The sequence below is a fragment of the Acinonyx jubatus genome, chromosome C1 (assembly GCF_027475565.1).
Source record: "Acinonyx jubatus isolate Ajub_Pintada_27869175 chromosome C1, VMU_Ajub_asm_v1.0, whole genome shotgun sequence".
Taxonomy (NCBI): Eukaryota; Metazoa; Chordata; class Mammalia; order Carnivora; family Felidae; genus Acinonyx; species Acinonyx jubatus.
The window spans coordinates 74,768,606-74,787,225 of NC_069381.1; the positions used below are offsets into that span (position 1 = coordinate 74,768,606).

The window sequence follows — 18,620 nt, forward strand, 5'->3', positions numbered from 1 at the left end:
AGATATCACAGTGATGGAAGACTTTTGCATGAATAGTTTTATTCCTCCAGGTTCTTTAATTGCAAGACCTTGAGGGTCATAGTATACATTTTTATCACCTAGATATCAGCTGCTCCTTAGGCTCAGAGCCTAATGGATCAAATTGCAGTCCATAGCCCCATGACCCTCTCCAAGTTCTACAGACTCCTGGAAGGGTTTGGTTTTTATGGTTCTCATTTCCTACTTCCATGGAAACAGTTTAGATGATAGACTATTACCATCCCTGGCAAATTCTCCCCATCTGTACAGTTTGGATCCAGGCATGAAATCTTCCTTTTTGTTGTGATTTTTACAAAATTTACTCACAAAAGCTGTGTGTGTACGTGTGTATGTGTGTGTTCTGTAGCACATTATACCAAAGTTTCGGGGAAGATTGAAAGGTATTTATATCTCAAAATAGAAATATGGGGCACCTGGGTGGCTCAGTCAGTTAAGCTCCTGACTTCAGCTCAGGTCATGATCTCGTGGTCTGTGAGTTTGAGCCCTGCGTCAGGCTCTGTACTGACAGCTCAGAGCCTGGAGCCTGCTTCAGATTCTCTGTCTCCCTCTCTCTCTGCCCCTCCCCTGCTCACACTCTGTCTGTCTCTCTCAAAAATAAATAAACATTTTTTAAAAATGTAAAAAGAAAAGAAATAATGAGCATATACTCCAGCCTCCTACCATGTTGCCTGACCTATTTTGTTTGATTCTAGCCCCTCTCTGCTTTGCTGACTCACCACTTCCCACCTCCAAACCTGTTCATCCCCAGATAAAGTAGGGTTGGCCATTGTTGTTGCCATGGCTTCACCTGACCTTTGCTCTCAGTGATCACATTCTGTGTCCCTCTCCTCCTTGTTTCCAAGCTAACTTAGATATTTTCCTTAATATAGATGATTTTATTCAAGAATTATTCTCATATCCACCTTTAGGATAGTAACTTTCTCACCTTGCTGTATTTTGAGTTAGATTCTCTTGCTCATCCTGCTTTTTCAATCTTTTTCTCTTCCCCTACCCCATTTCTTCCCCCTCCAGTCTCTCTTTCCCTTCACAAACACACATTGTAGCTCCTGGTCTCAAGCCCTTTTCCTCCAAAGGCATTCTGAGGGTTGCTCCTAAATAAACATGGACTTCCTCTGCATTGTGATGTGTGTGTACAAGCTGGTGGTGATGGTCTGAGCCTTAGTGTTTCGTGGAGGGCTTTCTCCCTACCCACCCCCCAGGTGCTCTCCCTTAGTCCTGCACCAGCAGCCTGAGACCCTGATATTCCTTTGAAATTTGTGTTCTAGCCTCTCGGTAAGGCTTGTTTGGTTCTCTAACCTTTAAATTACTGGATAAAGGTAAAGAGAAAAGAGGTATGTAGATTTAAATAGCAAATTTCTCAAAAGAGCAAGAAAAGTGAAACAAAAAATTTCGAGTTCTTATAAGCTGCTGTTTTTTTTACAAAAGATACCACAAAAACACCCTTTACCATTTGTCGTTTTTGCTGCTGCCTTATTTTTGTCTGTCTTTCCCTTTTTTACTGTACCTTTGAAAATATAGATTCTTCTCCGGTTCTTCTCAATGCTATAATGTTCACAAATACTATGTCTATTAAACACGGCGGGGGTAACTTCCTCTCGCCTGTGGCCGTTTTACTATTCCAGTCTTCATGCTCTTACTGTTGGACTCCTTAACCTGCCCTGTTCCTTTTCATCCTTTTCAATCCAGGTTCCTGGATTAGGCAACCTGCCATCACATTCTTTGGGAATTCTCCTCTGAGTTGCGTCTCTGCTGGAGTCTTCTATGAAATGTTCCCTCAGCAGCTCGAGCAGCTATTGTTCTTAGCAAGTGAACACCAGTATTTTTTTGACTCTCTGCTCACTTCTGAATAGTTAACAGCTGCTGAAAAATAGAACACCATCCTTACCCTCCTGGAATTTAATAAGTAGGCACCTTTTTAAAATTCTGTCTTTGTGAAGATTGAACGAGAAATAGGGCATCAGAAGGCTGAAAGGAACTTGGGGAGATCAACTGGGCTGTTCTCCGTGAAGCCCTCAAAGAAGAAGCTGGGTGAGATGGGAAGATGTGTGGAATTAGAAGAACACAAGTCTGTAAACAAAAGACAGGTTTAAATTCCTGTGCTACCATTTCCTAGCTATGTGAACTTGGGCAAGTCACTTCCGTTCAGTTGGGTTTCTTCTTCTGTAGAAGGGAGAGAATATGACCTGCCTCCCTGGCATGGCAGATGTTAGCCAGTCAGGGACCTTTGTGCAGAATCTAAAAAGGTATCCCCACTGTGTGACCATAGGTAGCCCCAGGAGGATGGAGCTCCCATCCTGCTGAGGGAAACACAGCAGGATTTCAGCCCACCCTTGCCCCCTTAGTTCCGCACCCTCTCGTGCCCTGCATATCCTAAAACCCTACACAAGCTCCAGAGGTCTGTCATCTTCCACCATTAGGAACAAGCCTGGGGAAGCACTGGGCAGGGGGACAGTAATGGGGTCTGCTGGTTGCTTGGCAGGGAGTTAGCACTGAAGAAGGTGTCCGCCTTTTTACCTTCTAACTGGTCTTGCTTTCACAAATGGATTCTCCTGTGTTTTCATCACAACACTGACAATGCCTTATTAACATACCGGCTCAAATGTGTCCCTCTTAGGGAAGGTCCTCGGGGAAGTGCTCCCTTTCCCTTCTCAGCTCTGGCCCCCACCTACTGCTTACTACACAGACCGTTACAGCATCCAGTGAGACCACTAGTGGGAAAACATCCAGAACATGACCCCAAACTGAACTGCTTACTTGTCTCTCTTCTGTATTCCTTAAGGATAGTCTGGCATTCTAGGCTTCCTCCTATTTTCGATCCCAGGGTTTTCCAAGGTAGAGTGCTTGACCCCCCAGAAGTGCAAAAGATGCTCCACTGAAAAGTGAGATAAAAACAAAAACTTTTAGACAGGAATACCTCATCTTATTGCACTTCCCTTGATTGTCCTCTGCAAATACTGTGTTTTTCACAAATGGAAGATTTGTGGCAATCCTGTGTTGGGCAAGTCTGTTGGCGCCACTTTTCCAACATTTACTTGCTTTGGGTCTCGGTGTCACATTGTAATTCGTGCAAGGTTTCAAACTTCTCCGTTCTTATTATTTGCTGGGGCGATCTGTGATCAGTGATTATGACTTGCTGAAAGCTCAGATGATGGTTCGTATTTTTTTGACATAACACTTTTGCACTCTTCATAGACTATAGTATAGTGTAAATATGCACTGGGAAACCAAAAATGTCATTTGACTCCCTGTGTTGCAGTATTTGCTTTATTGTGGTGGTCTGGAACTGAACCTGCAGTATCTTCAAGCTCTGTATTTATTTTAGGCTTAAAGGGAAGGGAATTAAGCTTTTCTAATATTTCACATATGAATTGACAGGACTTTATGGTTATAATTTTGAATAGAAATAAATATACCGGGTGGGCACGCTCAACATTTTTTCCCTGACATGGGTAAGTGATAAAAATGTTCGAAGACCACCACTCCATTCTCACACCTCTGTAGCCACCAAATTCTGGTAAAATGCAGACCCATTTATTATTCTTCCCTGCTGCTTTTGTGGGTTTTTTTTTTTGGTATAATTTATTGTCAAATTGGTTTCCATACAACACCCACTGTTCATCCCAGCAGTGCCCTCCTCAATGCCCATCACCCATTTTCCCTCTTCCCTGCTTCTTTTGATTGACAAAATATGTAATTGCTCCCTGCTTTATCTTCCAGGACAGAACTTATAAATTTTTTTTAATGTTTATTTATTTTTCCGAGAGAGAGAGAGACAAAGCGTGAGCAGGGGAGGGACAGAGAGAGAGAGGGAGACACAGAATCGGAAGCAGGCTCCAGGCACCTGGAACCTGATGTCAGCACAGAGCCTGATGCGGGGCTCCAACTCACAAACTGTGAGATCATGACCTGAGCCAGAGTTGGACGCTTAACCGATTGAGCCACCCAGGTGTCCCAGGACAGAACTTTTATAACTCTTGTAGAGAGACTTCCTCTCTCTCCCTAGCCTCATTCTTTCACTGTTATCTGCACAGGGTATTGAAGAAGTAAGCTTTTTTTTTCCCCTAAAACATAATTTGCATAAGGTAATTTGTTACTTACAATAAAGTAAGATTGGTATCTTTTTTGTTTAATTCTAGAAATTCAGTAAAATAAAATAAGAATGTGGGCTCTGGGTGCAGGTGGCCTGAGTGACTTAACATTTCTGTGCCTTTCTCCTCATCTGTGAAACGAGAATAATAAGAGTACCTGCCTCATCAGATTAAGGTGACAATGAAAAGAATGATTACCTGTGACATTCTTAGAATAGGGTCAGTTGCATATTAAACACAGCAGAAGTTTTCTGCTGTCACCCACTATAATCACCATCCGTATCTTCATCCCTCAGAGAGAGATGGGCCACACCCAGACATACGGAACTCTGAACTGGAACTACCAGTGTCAGTTCTGGATTCACCCACTTTCTCAGCAAATACATACTGGTGTTCTCCTTTGTACTGGGCGCTCTGCGAAGTGCTGGATGCTCCACTCCATTGTCAGACCTCGTACTTCTCTCCGGTGGCCTGTATCTCCCATGCCATCAACGCGTGATCACATCCCCATGCCACAGCAGCTCACTTGGCAACGGATTCAGTTTCTGCTTCTATAATCCATAGAAAAGGCTTTGCTGTTTATGACCAAAATCACTAAGTATTTTGCTGTTGCAGAATCACTGAATGCTATGGTTTTCCAGCCATTTGACATCTTACAGTACAAATAGATCTTCCCTGCATTATTAATCCCACATGTTATTGCTGTCGATTCCTTGGGTGGTTATTCTCCCTCTACACCGTTTGCTTGTTGTTCAAAGAGTTCCACCTACATGGACTTCTTCGTAGGGACAATTCCTCCTGGTTGATTCAAAGAGTACGCTCCCTTACATTCCCTCATATTCAGAAAGTATGCGCGCACTATCTCTTACCCAAATTTCAATGTCTGGGGCCACTGGACATTTTTAGGGCTTACTATTTTTTCTGATGAATTGAAGTATTGGTACAGGAATAAAAGTTGTTGAGGTAATATTTTGTATAAAAAGCCAGCAAGTTTAAACCTAATTATTTTACTGTGGAACACTTCTGTATTGTTTCATATCTTTCTGCAGAGAGATGAAATGGCTTTCATAAAAGCTTAGTAAATTCCCATTGTAATAAGGCCATTTGCACTCCTGTGCATGCAGTCCGGGATATGGGTAGAAAGTAAAGGGGAAATGATAAAGACAAATTCTTCCACATTCCCTCCTTCCAATGCTTTTAATTCTCATACACAAGTTTATGTCATCTCAGAAGCCATCCGATTCAAGATTGAGCCTGATAAGGGGTGACTAGCTGGCTCAGTCAGGAGAACATGTGACTCCTCATGTTGGGGTCATGAGTTCAAGCCCCATGTTGGGCATAAATCTTACTTAAGAAAAGATTGAGTCTGATAAGGACATGTACTTCCCAGTGATTGATTCTCCCAGGCTCCAGTGAGGGAAGAAATGCAAAATTTTAAAACACACAAATATTCTTTAGATATTTATTTTGTTGTGAGTTGTTCTAAGTCCTAGCAGAACCGCTGTGTTTTATGTCATGACTTACACATGCTGAACAAAGTCAGATATTTCACTTTCCCACCATGTGGGCTGAGGATAAAATCCTGGTGCCGGAATCGAACGTTGTATTCTCCAGGCAAAGGAAATGGACATTTATTGGATGTTATTGCTGCCCTCTCCACACTAATGACATTATCAAAGCTCTTTGAATAATATAATTTGAAAATATTACTTCTGTGTTTCAGGTCATGCAAGACAAGATAATCTGCCTTCCAAAAAGGGTTCAGCCTTCTCAGAACCACTCTTCCATTTCAAATGTCTCTCAGGCAGTTGCCAGCACCACCCCACTGCCTCCCCCTAAACCATCTCCTACTAACCCTGCCACTGTGGAAATGAAAGGACTAAAGACAGATTTGGACCTTCAGCAGTACAGTTTCATAAACCAGATGTGTTACGAGCGAGCCCTCCACTGGTATGCCAAGTATTTCCCTTACCTTGTGCTCATCCATACCCTGGTCTTCATGCTCTGCAGCAACTTCTGGTTCAAATTCCCTGGCTCCAGCTCCAAAATAGAACATTTCATCTCGATCCTGGGTAAGTGTTTTGACTCTCCGTGGACCACCCGGGCTTTATCTGAAGTGTCTGGGGAGGATTCCGAAGAAAAGGACAACAGGAAGAACAACATGAGCAGGTCCAACACCATCCAGTCTGGTCCGGAAGGCAGCCTGGTCAACGCTCAGTCACTAAAGTCGATTCCCGAGAAGTTTGTGGTCGACAAGTCCACGGCGGGAGCACTGGATAAGAAGGAAGGTGAGCAGGCAAAGGCCTTATTTGAGAAGGTGAAGAAGTTCAGGCTGCATGTAGAAGAAGGTGATATCCTATATGCTATGTATGTTCGCCAGACTGTACTTAAGGTTATAAAGTTCCTGATCATCATTGCCTATAATAGCGCCCTGGTTTCCAAAGTTCAATTTACAGTGGACTGTAACGTTGACATTCAGGACATGACTGGATATAAAAACTTTTCTTGTAATCATACCATGGCCCATCTGTTCTCAAAACTGTCCTTTTGCTATCTGTGTTTTGTGAGTATCTATGGACTGACGTGCCTTTACACCTTATACTGGCTGTTCTATCGTTCTCTCCGGGAATACTCTTTCGAGTATGTCCGGCAGGAGACTGGAATCGATGATATTCCCGATGTGAAAAATGACTTTGCTTTTATGCTTCATATGATAGATCAGTATGACCCTCTGTATTCCAAGAGATTTGCGGTGTTCCTATCTGAAGTGAGCGAGAACAAATTAAAGCAGCTGAACTTAAATAACGAGTGGACTCCTGACAAACTGAGGCAGAAGCTCCAGACGAATGCCCATAACCGGCTAGAATTGCCTCTCATCATGCTCTCTGGCCTTCCAGACACGGTTTTTGAAATCACAGAGTTGCAGTCTTTAAAGCTTGAAATCATTAAGAATGTAATGATACCAGCCACCATCGCACAGCTAGACAATCTCCAAGAGCTCTCGCTGCACCAGTGCTCAGTCAAAATCCACAGTGCAGCGCTCTCTTTCCTGAAGGAAAACCTCAAGGTCTTGAGCGTCAAGTTTGATGACATGAGAGAGCTGCCGCCCTGGATGTATGGGCTCCGGAATCTGGAAGAGCTCTACCTGGTTGGGTCTCTAAGTCACGATATTTCCAAAAATGTCACTCTTGAGTCTCTGCGGGATCTCAAAAGCCTTAAAATTCTCTCTATCAAAAGCAACGTTTCCAAAATCCCTCAGGCCGTGGTGGACGTGTCCAGCCATCTGCAGAAGATGTGCATACACAACGACGGCACCAAGCTGGTGATGCTCAACAATTTAAAGAAGATGACCAATCTGACGGAGCTAGAGCTGGTCCACTGCGACCTGGAGCGCATTCCCCATGCCGTGTTTAGTCTGCTCAGCCTCCAGGAATTGGACCTCAAAGAAAACAATCTGAAATCTATAGAAGAAATCGTTAGCTTCCAGCACTTGAGAAAGTTGACAGTGCTCAAACTGTGGCACAACAGCATCACCTACATCCCGGAGCATATCAAGAAACTCACCAGCCTGGAGCGCCTGGCCTTCAGTCACAACAAAATAGAGGTGCTCCCTTCCCACCTCTTCCTATGCAACAAAATCCGATACTTGGACTTATCCTACAATGACATTCGGTTTATCCCACCTGAAATCGGAGTTCTACAAAGTTTACAGTACTTTTCCATCACCTGTAACAAAGTGGAGAGCCTTCCGGATGAACTCTACTTCTGCAAGAAACTTAAAACTCTGAAGATTGGGAAAAACAGCCTATCTGTACTTTCCCCGAAAATCGGAAATTTGTTATTTCTTTCCTACTTAGACGTTAAAGGCAATCACTTTGAAATTCTCCCGCCTGAACTGGGCGACTGCCGGGCTCTGAAGCGAGCTGGGTTAGTTGTCGAAGATGCTCTGTTTGAAACTCTGCCTTCTGACGTCCGGGAACAAATGAAAGCAGAATAACTTATTTTTCTTTAGAGCTTGACTGACACATGCTTCTACCAAATACAGTATCAATAATTAGGTAGTCTTAATGCCTTTCCTATTTTATTTTATTTTTTTTCTCTTTCACACAAAACAAAATGTACACAGAGATTGAGCAAGGAGTATGTATTTTTTAATAAAAATTTAATTGTATTTTCTCAACATTAATATTTTAAAGTTTTATTTGTCCTGGAACCTAATGTATCTATTATTGTTTTCTACTGACAGGAACAGGTGGTTCCATCTGTTTTTTGTTTTGTTTTTGTTTTTGTTTTTGTTTTGTTTTTTTCCTTTTTTTTCCATTCTTGTGAAAGGGAGGGAATTTTGAGTTGCATGCTTTGGTATTTTTTAAATAGTCATTTTGCCAAGGTCATTTTTAGCTTGTTTACACCTGTACAGAGTCCTTGTTTTGTTTTCATTGTGTATGTACCAAGGAATTTCAGCTAGTTTATTGTAATACCAGCTGCCTTCTCCATTGGCCAAGTCCTTCATCCTACAGAAAATTTTTCTCTGGAGTGTAAATTCACATAAGTGCATTGTCACAGACGAGTGTTTTTAAAATTTCTCCTCCTCTCCAAAAGAACCCTAAATTGTGTTATTTCATATACCTGACAGTGAAAGTTATCCTTAGGCTAGGATTTTGTGAGTGAAGACAATAATCTTCCATGGTTGGTTTACTCGAATTGGTCATTTGTAATCTAACTGATCTGCGTTTTCAACGACGCTTCAAAAATATCATTTAAAAGCAAAATACAGAGGCCCGCCCCGCCCCTCGCCTTTTAATCTTAATATTGCTATGTAGTACTGGTGAACAACCTTAGAGAAGCTAGATTTATTTTAATTAAAATAGATAATTAAATTTAAAAATCAGAATCAGAAGCCTGGTTTTTAAGTAATTTAATAATCTCTGATATCTTGATATGTGGGTACATCAGATGGAAAAAAAAATCGCTGCGAAAGCACTCTGTTAAAGGGCTGGCGCACTGTAGTCAGGCGCCCTGATTGCCCTGGGCGGTGTGGGGTGGTCATCTCTTCAGATTCTGCCTGTTACACAAAATACCCATATATACAGAAATGGAGCTCCCTTAATCCTGCCCTTGCTGCAGATGCCAGTGATGCAAGCACAGGAACTTTCTGCTCTTTTTTGGCTTAAAATAAGCATCTCATCTAAAATGGTTCTTTTACTTTTGTTTTAAAGGGGCGAATAAATAGCTAAGCGGATGTCACTCAAATAATTTTTGCTTGATGGTCAGCAGAGCTTTTATTTATCTTTGTATTTAAACCAACATAGTATGCATCTTGGGCAAAATCCATCACTGATTCTTACTCTGTTAGAACAGGAAAATGAAAAGACTATTTGTGCCCTCAATCCAGGAACAGTATTACCAATCATGGGATTTTTGTTTTACGTAGTAAATCCATACGGACTGTTTCCGGAACTCTAGTCTGATCTAAGAAAGTTTTGTGACTTAACAGCGCAAGAAAATAGGAGGATGATTTGGGGGTTTCAGAACACTGCTTTTAGAATTTGCTCCTTGGTCCTGGTGATTTTGCTCAGTACTGCTTCGAGTCGTATACAGAACATAACTACAGAAACTCCTCAACGGATACATGTACCTCAGTCGTGTTTTAAATGTTATGAGATGTCATGGAGTGAAGAATTTGGGAAAGAGATGCTTTTCATTTGTTTAATAATGAAATCACATAGTCCAAAGTGCTTTACTGTTTCTGCTCTGTGTTAAAGTGTTCAAATGGTGATTTTGTATAACTGATTTATTTCCCACTGGAACTGAAATGATATGTTTAAAATAGTAACATGGTTATATTTCTTGTATGATAAAATATTCAATTCCAGAATATGGTTAGGATCCTGATTATGAACAATGTGTTGTATTTAGAAACATAGCCCTATTTTGTTTTAAGCAAACAAAAGACCTGGAAGATTCTCCATGGCCGAGCATGACAAAAGTACCCTGTTGAAAGGTAAGCTTAAATAACTACTGGTAAAACACTGGGTGCACTATATTTCTGGACAAAATTTATAGTTATTTTCTATGTCACCCTTCAAAAGGGATCTATTCAGGTTAAAAATCATATTTATGCTGAAGTGTTTATCTGGTGTTAATTCATAATCTCATATGGGTTCATAAGTGAAGTAAGGCACTAATAAGTAGTTTTCTCACTTGTAATAATTTGTTCACAATTCCAAGGGACTTTGATCTGCTTTCTTAATGATGTCACAGGCTGACCCCAAACGTAAATTCTAAATAACATCCAGTAAATCGGTATTGCTCTATGACTTTATGTTTTAACTAAGAAGGAAAATTCATAGATGTTTCTATTAGATTTTATAAAAATTCAAAAGTCTCAAATGTCATCTTGAGTCTCAATTTTCTGACTCTGGCCCTTCTTAATATTGTAAGTTTTTGTTCACATTTATAAGCAAAAAGTATTCAATTACATTTAGCCTTTAAATGGGAAACTCAGGTAAACGAACTGCTGACTTTTCTAAAGTCCTTTAATGGATCAACTCAGTGTAAAAGGGGTATTTACCTAATCCCTTTCTGTATTTTACAAGTGCTCTTGCTAACAAGGAACAAACTAGCTCTATTTCTCCAACCTCTATAGGATTCATGAGAAACTGCTTATGTAAATATAAAAGCACCATATGTAATCATAACTCCTATGGCTGCTTGACGCCCATGATGGGTATTCCTTTTGGTCAGTTTTAATGGTTAAGTATCGAACAGCCTATTTGTCTGGTGATGGTCTGGTTGAAACAGAGCATATAAGTATATCCCAATGGAACTCACACCTAAGGAGACCACACCTCAGAAACTAGTCATGTGTTAGGTTTTTGTTTTGTTTTGTTCTTAACACAACATTTTTAATATAAATGTTCTTGATACAGTGAAACCTGTTACTTACAATTGTAAATTTTTTCTTATTGTTCACGCACCTCTTCCCTGCTGTTACATTTCCTATGTAGCTACTGTAAAGAGTTCGAACAATTCACATGGCATCCTGTTCAGCAGGCACTGCGTTTTCAGAAAGCCTTGGAAAATATGCCTGCTATGAGTATTTTGTTCATTCAGAGGTTCCACTTTATTTGCCTCTCAAGCCGTCTTCATGAAAGAGCATCTTAAACCTACTGGATTCTTTCTTGGGCTACTTGGTATGAGGAAAGCCCAAGTTCTTGCAATATGCTATCTTATGATTTCTGATATTAAGAAAGAGAAGACAAATTCTTTACACCTCTTCTTACCATTTCCCCCAAGAAGAGTTTTGCTGTTGTTTATTTTTCTAATTCTTTTTTTAAAAAGCCCATTTATAAGTAGTTTATTTTACTTTCTAATTTCATGCCAAATACCTGATCCATAGTAATGATGTATTTACTTAAACAGTGAACATTCATGATCCATCTTTATGAAAATGGTCAGCAGTACTTAGTAGTGAATACATAAGATACATTTTAATATAATTTCAACTCGTGTTCTATTAATTCTGAAAGTGACCACGCTGGTCAAGCAGTTCACATTTTTGGTAGGATCTCAATAATTCACAGTAGGGTCCAATAGCAGCCTTAAGTTAGTAAAACAAAGGAACAAAACAGAGCAGTGAGCAGTGAGGGGAATGCCTCAAGAGTCCGTAAGGTATTCTCATCTTTGCTTGTCTATTCAGACACGTTGTAGGAAAATTTGGACAGTCTCAGCCAGGCCTGCCATTGATTTTTCAGATTTAGGCCTCAGTGACATGCTTCTAATACAATTTCATACTAGCTTTCAAACTAGGTGTCCACTCTTACTCCTTTCTCCCAGAGCCACACACTGACAAAAGTTAACATCCTGAAGTTCATTCTGGGGAAAGGAAAGAGTGTCCTCCCGCCCCCAAGGAATTTTTTTTTTTTTTAATCAGAAGACCTTGAAAAAGGGTACTTTGAAGAGCTTAATTTGTTGGCCGTGTTAAGTAACAGTTCCTCTGCATGGTTTTTAACGTGGTATAAATTGGCTTTCTGCGGAATACTAGTCTCTCTCCCACCTGATCCTGCCTCTTCAATGAATATCTTTACTGGGGTTGAAACTCATAATGCCTTATGTGCTCACTCAGTTGTTGTTTGTTTGTTTGTTTTTCCTACGACTTGTTTTCTCTCACTGTCTCTATGTGTTCAGATTGTGTCAGATGCTGGTAAACCTCTAAGACTGTCAAGGAAATGCTTGAAAGTTGATTTGTCACAGCGCGAATTCATGATAAAATGTCTTAGTGTTATTTGGCTATGTAGTACATAGGAACGGAAAATAACTTAAATAAAGACATTTTTGTAATTTAAAATTGAGGTTTGTCCCTTATTCGATTGTAGAAATAATATTTATCTTTTGCATTTCTCTGGTGTTTTGCATGTTGTGTTGCCAAGGCTCTCCGTACTCTGCAGGAAGTAGGCTGCCTGGATCCTTCCACTTCGTGTCCAGCCTGTTTCTGCAATTGTGACTAATTATTTCCTTCCTTAATTCACTGCACTGCATCTACCTAAGGTGCCCCTGGAGTTTCATTTGGGCAATTAGCACATTAATATGTAATCTGGGGTGCAATTTCTGTGCATTTGCCAGATCAGATTGTACAATTGCTGTCCAGCCCAGCTTTCAGTAAATACTTTTATGGTCATGATCGTGGTTACTTAAAGGAATCAGAATGGTTCTCAGTTAGGATGCCTCCCCTTGTTAACCACGTACACACCAGGCTTATGGAAGCATTTTTTAGGAAAAGTGAATACACCACTTATACATAAGAAAACCATGATTGGTAACTTTTGAAGCTAATTTGTCATTTAACGTATTTTTCTATAGTCATCTATGACTCGTTATTTTACTGATCAACTGATAGTCCTTTGGAGAAAGACTGTTGAGACTAGGAAGGATTCTGAGTTGGGGAGAGGCCCTGTGAATTTGGGCATCAGATTGTGTGTGAGCTCGAGAAATTTTGGACACAAGAGCAGAGAAATACAATAGAATAGACACAGCTGGTGATTTCAGTGCAATCTGTACATATGAAAAAGACTATCCACTGGTACCTTCTAATGTCCCATCTTCTGGTCCTTTCATTTATACAGAATAGTGAGATAAACACTGGAATTAAATAAATTCATTCACTGTTGGTCAGGCTAGTAAGATATAAGCATTTTTGTTTGGGTGCAGAAGTATATAAGAGGAAAGTCACTGAAGGCAATTTTTGACTCAGTGGGGGTACTTACATGGCCATAGGCCTCCATATTTCTAAATCTAAGTTTGAATGTTATCCTAAATATCCAAGTAGTAAAAAAAGTGAAAGGCTGAATTATTTTTGTGTGTAAATCTTTGAATGCAGGCTATACTTTACATTTCATATTTGAACGAAGCAACATACAACCACATATAAGATTGGGCCCACAATAGATGACAGTTTTTTCAAAGTTAAAATATTTTGCATAAAAGACACAGCATGAAGCAAAGGTAATATTACCAAATGTAAACCAAATTGGCCATTCTGATTATTTTGATTTAGGGATTCCTGTTAGAAAGTTTGGGAACAAGTAGAAAATGGGCTCTCTCTTTAATTTTTTAATCTTTCAAGGAATTTATTGTATTTCAACTCAAGCTACATCTAGACATCACCATTAAAAACAAAGTGTCTTAGTAGCAGTTATCAGGTAATAATAGATCTTGGGAAAAGCGACACAAAAGGGGTAGCATGTAAATTTTATGTTTTATATCTCCTCCATAATCTAAGAAAAAAATAAGAAACTTCTAGCAGTGATTTTGCTATAAAAAATTTTTTTTGTAACGTTTCTTCAATCTTTATTGCACAGGTTCTTGGGATTCCTTTCTGATTTCATATGGTCTTTGCGGAGTAATTTTGTTAAATCATACTCTAGGGGGCGCCTGGGTGGCTCAGTCAGTTAATTGTCCAACTCTTGGTTTCAGCTCAGGTAATGACCTCATGGTTTATGAGTTCAAGCCTCCTGTGGAGCTCAATGCCGACAGCGCAGAGCCTGCTTTGGCTTCTCTCTCTCCTCTCTCTCTCTCTCTCTCTCTCTCTCTCTCAAAATAAATAAACATTTTTAAAAAATCATACTCTAACATTTGGACAGGGCTATTAACTGACAGCCTTGGGGCTGTGAAGGGACATCATCCCTGTCCAAACTGGTTCTGGGACGCACACGTTCCTTAGGGCTGCCATAACAAACTACCACACACAGGTGGCTTCCACAAACAAATATATCGCCTTACAGTTCTAGATCAAGATGCTAGCCGGGTTGGTGGCTGCTAAGGGCTGTAAGGGAAAATCTGCTCCACGCCTCCCTCCTGTCTCTTGGTGGTGTGTTGGCAATCTTTGGCAATCCTTGACTTGTAGATGGATCCCTGAATGTCTGCCTTCATCTTCATTTGGCGTCCTCCCTGTGTGTGTCTACCTCTGTGTTCAAACTTCCCCTTCTTATAAGGATTCCATCCTACTGATTAGGGCCCATCCTAATAATTTCGTCTTGATAATCTGCAAAGACCCTATTTCCAAATGCTTAGGACTTTATCATTCTGAGGATGTTGAAGAGAAAGAATTCCTGTTCTCTTCCAGGTCCCTGGCCTAAGAATCAAACTGATACGAGAAAAAAAAATTTAGGAGAAAAAAAATGTTGATAGCATATGTATGGGGAATACACAGACTGGAAACTCCAAAGACAGTCAGGAAAAATGAGATCTGTATGTCATCATGAACTAAGGAGAAGAGGATAGAGGTCTGGGACTTTGAAGGGAAGGAATGCCATTCACAGGGCAATAAGACAAGCAGATGTTTAGTAATTAGATGTTTGCTCTGCCATATAGATAGGTCACTCAGATAAAATTTATCTGTTAATAACCCTTACTCTGGGAAAGACCGCAATTTATATTCTTCTATTTAGTTAAAGGAGGGGCAAAAATTTTCTCTTGAGCCTGCAGGGTCTCAACTCCCTTCAACTGAAAATAATCTTCATGCCAAAGTGGCCCATCTTGGGACAGCCTGTCCTTGGCCACTGCAGGGGACACCATTCAATCCATTACTCTAGACAAGATACTTCACTTTCTTGATAAAGCTATTATATTCCAGGTTTATTAGAAACAGAGAATTTGGAGCCCTTAAAGATTGGTTAGTTAGGAGGTTTTCAAATAGTGTTCCAAGAAACTCTAATGCTCCAACAAAGTATCTCAGGAGGATTCGGAGACTAGTTAGAGCTCCTGGTTTCATACCTGTTCCAATTACTATTGCCCTGTAACAAGCCATCCCAAAACTTGGTAGGTTAAAACAACTCTTTCATGATACTCCCAGATTCCATGGGTATGGAATTTGGAGGGCATAGCAAAAACATATCAAACATAGCAGAGCATATCTCTGCTCCAGAGTGTCTGGAATCTCATTTGGGAAGACTCAATGGCTGGGAGCTAGAATCATCTGGAGTCATCTTCACTCCTACCTCTGGCATTTGCTTCTGGCTGTTGGCTATAACCTCAGCTGGTCCTCTCCACATAGCCTGAGCCTTCACACAGCTTGTCAGCTTCAGGGGAATCAGAGGCATTATGTGATACCCTAGGGCTCCGAAGAGACTATTCTAGTAGGCAGAAAGGATGCTGTATCACTTTACTCTTGTGACATCACTACTGCCATATTCTATTGGTTGAGACAGTTGTAAATCTTGCCCAGTTTAGGAGTAGGGGAGAGGGACTACACACCCCACCTTTCAATAAGAGGTGTGTCAGGATTGTAAGAATACGTGGAACAAAAAATATTGTTGTGGCATCTGTGAAGATTACAATCTGTGACACTATCCACACCAGTCTCTTCAACCATTAAGCACCACCTCTCGCTGACACTCTAACATTCACTAGCAACTGTATATAATAAATACAGGATCCACAGAAGCCAAATAACACTGATAAATTTTACACAATCCTTTAGCAGATCCAATGATTATTAAAGAAAACCCGAAAACTGAGCCAGCTAATATTTCCTTCACCCCTTTCCTCTGTTTCTTCTTTTTTTGGACAAGCTGGGAGAGCCTGGCAGAGTTTGTTATGAATTTACTGCAAGGAAGTCATCATTTCATTTTACGGAATTGCATCTTAAGAAATCATTAACTTTTGGGGCACCTGGCTGCCTCTGTCGGTAGAGTACGCGACTCTTGATCTTGGGGTCCTGGGTTTGAGCCACAACCCCTGGTTGTGAGTAGAATTCACAAAAATAAATTGCACAGCTCTTAAAAATATTCTTTTTAACCGTCGACTTTTTGACGATTAAAGCAAGGTGCTTTCACAAAACTTTCCTGACTATCCTATGTCTCTCCCAATGTCAGCCAAAACTTCGTATGGTGTTGGGAGATAGACATGTACACGCACACACCCCTGCTCTGTGACTTAAAGCAATCGGAGGAAAAGTCTCATCAGAGTCTGTGTGGAAAAGTGGAGAGACCTGGGGCGACCCGCTAGCCACGTCCCTCTCTGCCGCCCCAGCCCAGCTCCCTGCCCTCCCCTCCCGACGCACCCGCCCAGGGAGCCGCCCACCCCTTGCTTCGCAACAGCCTTGTCTTGTTACCTCGCATCCTTTCAGCTCAGGAGGAACGTTTAGGGTTGGGGAACGTTTTCTAGGAAACAATTACTCACGGCAAAGGGACCAGAAACGTCCCAGAGATGTGCTCCAGCAGACAGGGTAAACTAATGACTCGCAGCTGGGCAGCCTGCCCCGTCGGGCCGATGTGAACCGAGGGTGTGTAAGCCTGCCTCGGGATCGGTGCCCTCCCTCCAGCCTACTCATCGTCAAACCACGCACCGCGGGCTCCTCTCGCTCGTGTTCGCTCTCGTAAAATCCACCAGCGTGCTCAGTTCATCCGGAAAGAATAACTCTTCAATGGCATGCCTTCCTTCCGTCGTAAGCTTGTACCGCGGAGGTCAGCTGCAGTCGGAATGGGTCTTAAGACTTGGGTGAAATTGGTCATACCCTCCGCTCCACGCCCTTTGCAGCCCCTTGCCCTCCCCCACAGCCTTGACAAATTTCCGGTATGTTTATGGTTTCAGGCCACCGGCTCTGAGCCTCTGTTTCTGTGGAATGTCTTGCGCGCATCACCTCACCGTTCCAAGTGTTGGATCCCCCTTCCAGACCTGAAAGAGGAGTCGGCCCTGGTCCTTGACTTCCCCCAACACACACACCAGGCGTGGGTGCGTTTTGGAGACTCTAGTGGAGGTTTGGGGAGAGAGCAGAGCATTCAGGAGAGCCATGCAAGCCACTTTCCAGCCTCATAGTTGTAAAAGCCCTCAGCCTGTCCACGGAATTCTTCGACCACCCCCCCTCCCCCCCTCTTCTCTGCCCCACCCCCAAGCTCAAAGTCCTCGGTCCAGAGCTGGGCAGTTTAACTTTCTCTATTCTTCCGCCGCCTTCCTCTATCCACCTCCTCGCTCATGTCTTCCACCCTGGCAGCTTGTCCAAGATTTTCTCAGCACATTTCGGTTAAAAGGAATGCTGGTGTCTGCTGTTAAATTGTTTCATCAGCCAGTTTGCTACAAACCCTTGCTCTGGGCTGCACCTGACTATGCCTCCTGTCTTCTTCAACATTACCTGGCCTTTCTCCAACCCTCTGAATGTGCCAAATCTCCAAGTTTCATCCTCAGCCCTTTGTCCCCCTTTGGTCCTCCCAGGAACCCTTAGTGACCTCATGACTTTCAGGGCGACGCCGGCTGCCTTCCTATAGCAGCTCCCAGATCTGTGCCCTTGGTTACCCCTGCTCTCTGCATCCCACTTCAGCAGCCTTCTGGGCATTTCCTCCTGTCCTGTCATCTCAGGTTGCATGTATATGAGAACAGCAACCTAATCTAAGCACAACTATTGGCAACAGCCTCCACAGGGTGCTGTCCCTCCATCCTTGCTTTCTCCTCTTCTCCATTGCTGGACTGGTTTTCCAGAATGTAATTCTGATCTTATTGCTTCCTCTGCTCAAAACCTTCTGCTGTCTTCTTAATACAGTCTGTAGACCTTAGCCTGTGTTTCAAGGTTTACCATAATCTAGGTCTGACCTACGTTTCCAACACAAGCCCCGGAATCCAGCGTGAATTCAAATCCTCTCTGTCCATTTACCTGATGCATAACCTTGGGACAGTGAATATAAACTCTTTGGTCTCTGTGTATGTTAAAAACATGCATATTTGGCCCCTCTCAGGAAATACTAAAATGTTATGTATCCCAATGCTGATAATACCTCAAATTATGTCCTTGCTAAACTGTAAATCTATTTTCACAGTTTATCACCGTCCTGGTCTCAATCAAGGTAAAGACCATCTGTGCTTGGAGCGCCTGGCTGGTTCAGTAGGTAGAGCATGAGACTTTTGATCTCAGGGTGGTGAGTTCCAGCCCTACATGGGGTGTAGAGATTACTTAAAAATAAAAACAATCTTAAAAAAAAAAAAAAGAAAAGAAAAGATGGGCCA

At 41.7% G+C, this 18,620-nt stretch overlaps 1 protein-coding gene across 1 annotated transcript in view; it reads left to right on the top strand.

The window, feature by feature from the left end:
- Window positions 1-12,474, top strand: part of LRRC8C (leucine rich repeat containing 8 VRAC subunit C) — an 81,369-nt gene extending 68,895 nt beyond the window's left edge. The window contains exon 3 of the mRNA XM_027058663.2: window positions 5,851-12,474. Within this exon, the coding sequence (XP_026914464.1) occupies window positions 5,851-8,124 (2,274 nt within the window). The 3' untranslated portion in view covers window positions 8,125-12,474. The remainder of the gene's footprint in view (window positions 1-5,850) is intronic.
- The last annotated feature ends 6,146 nt before the right edge of the window (window positions 12,475-18,620 follow it).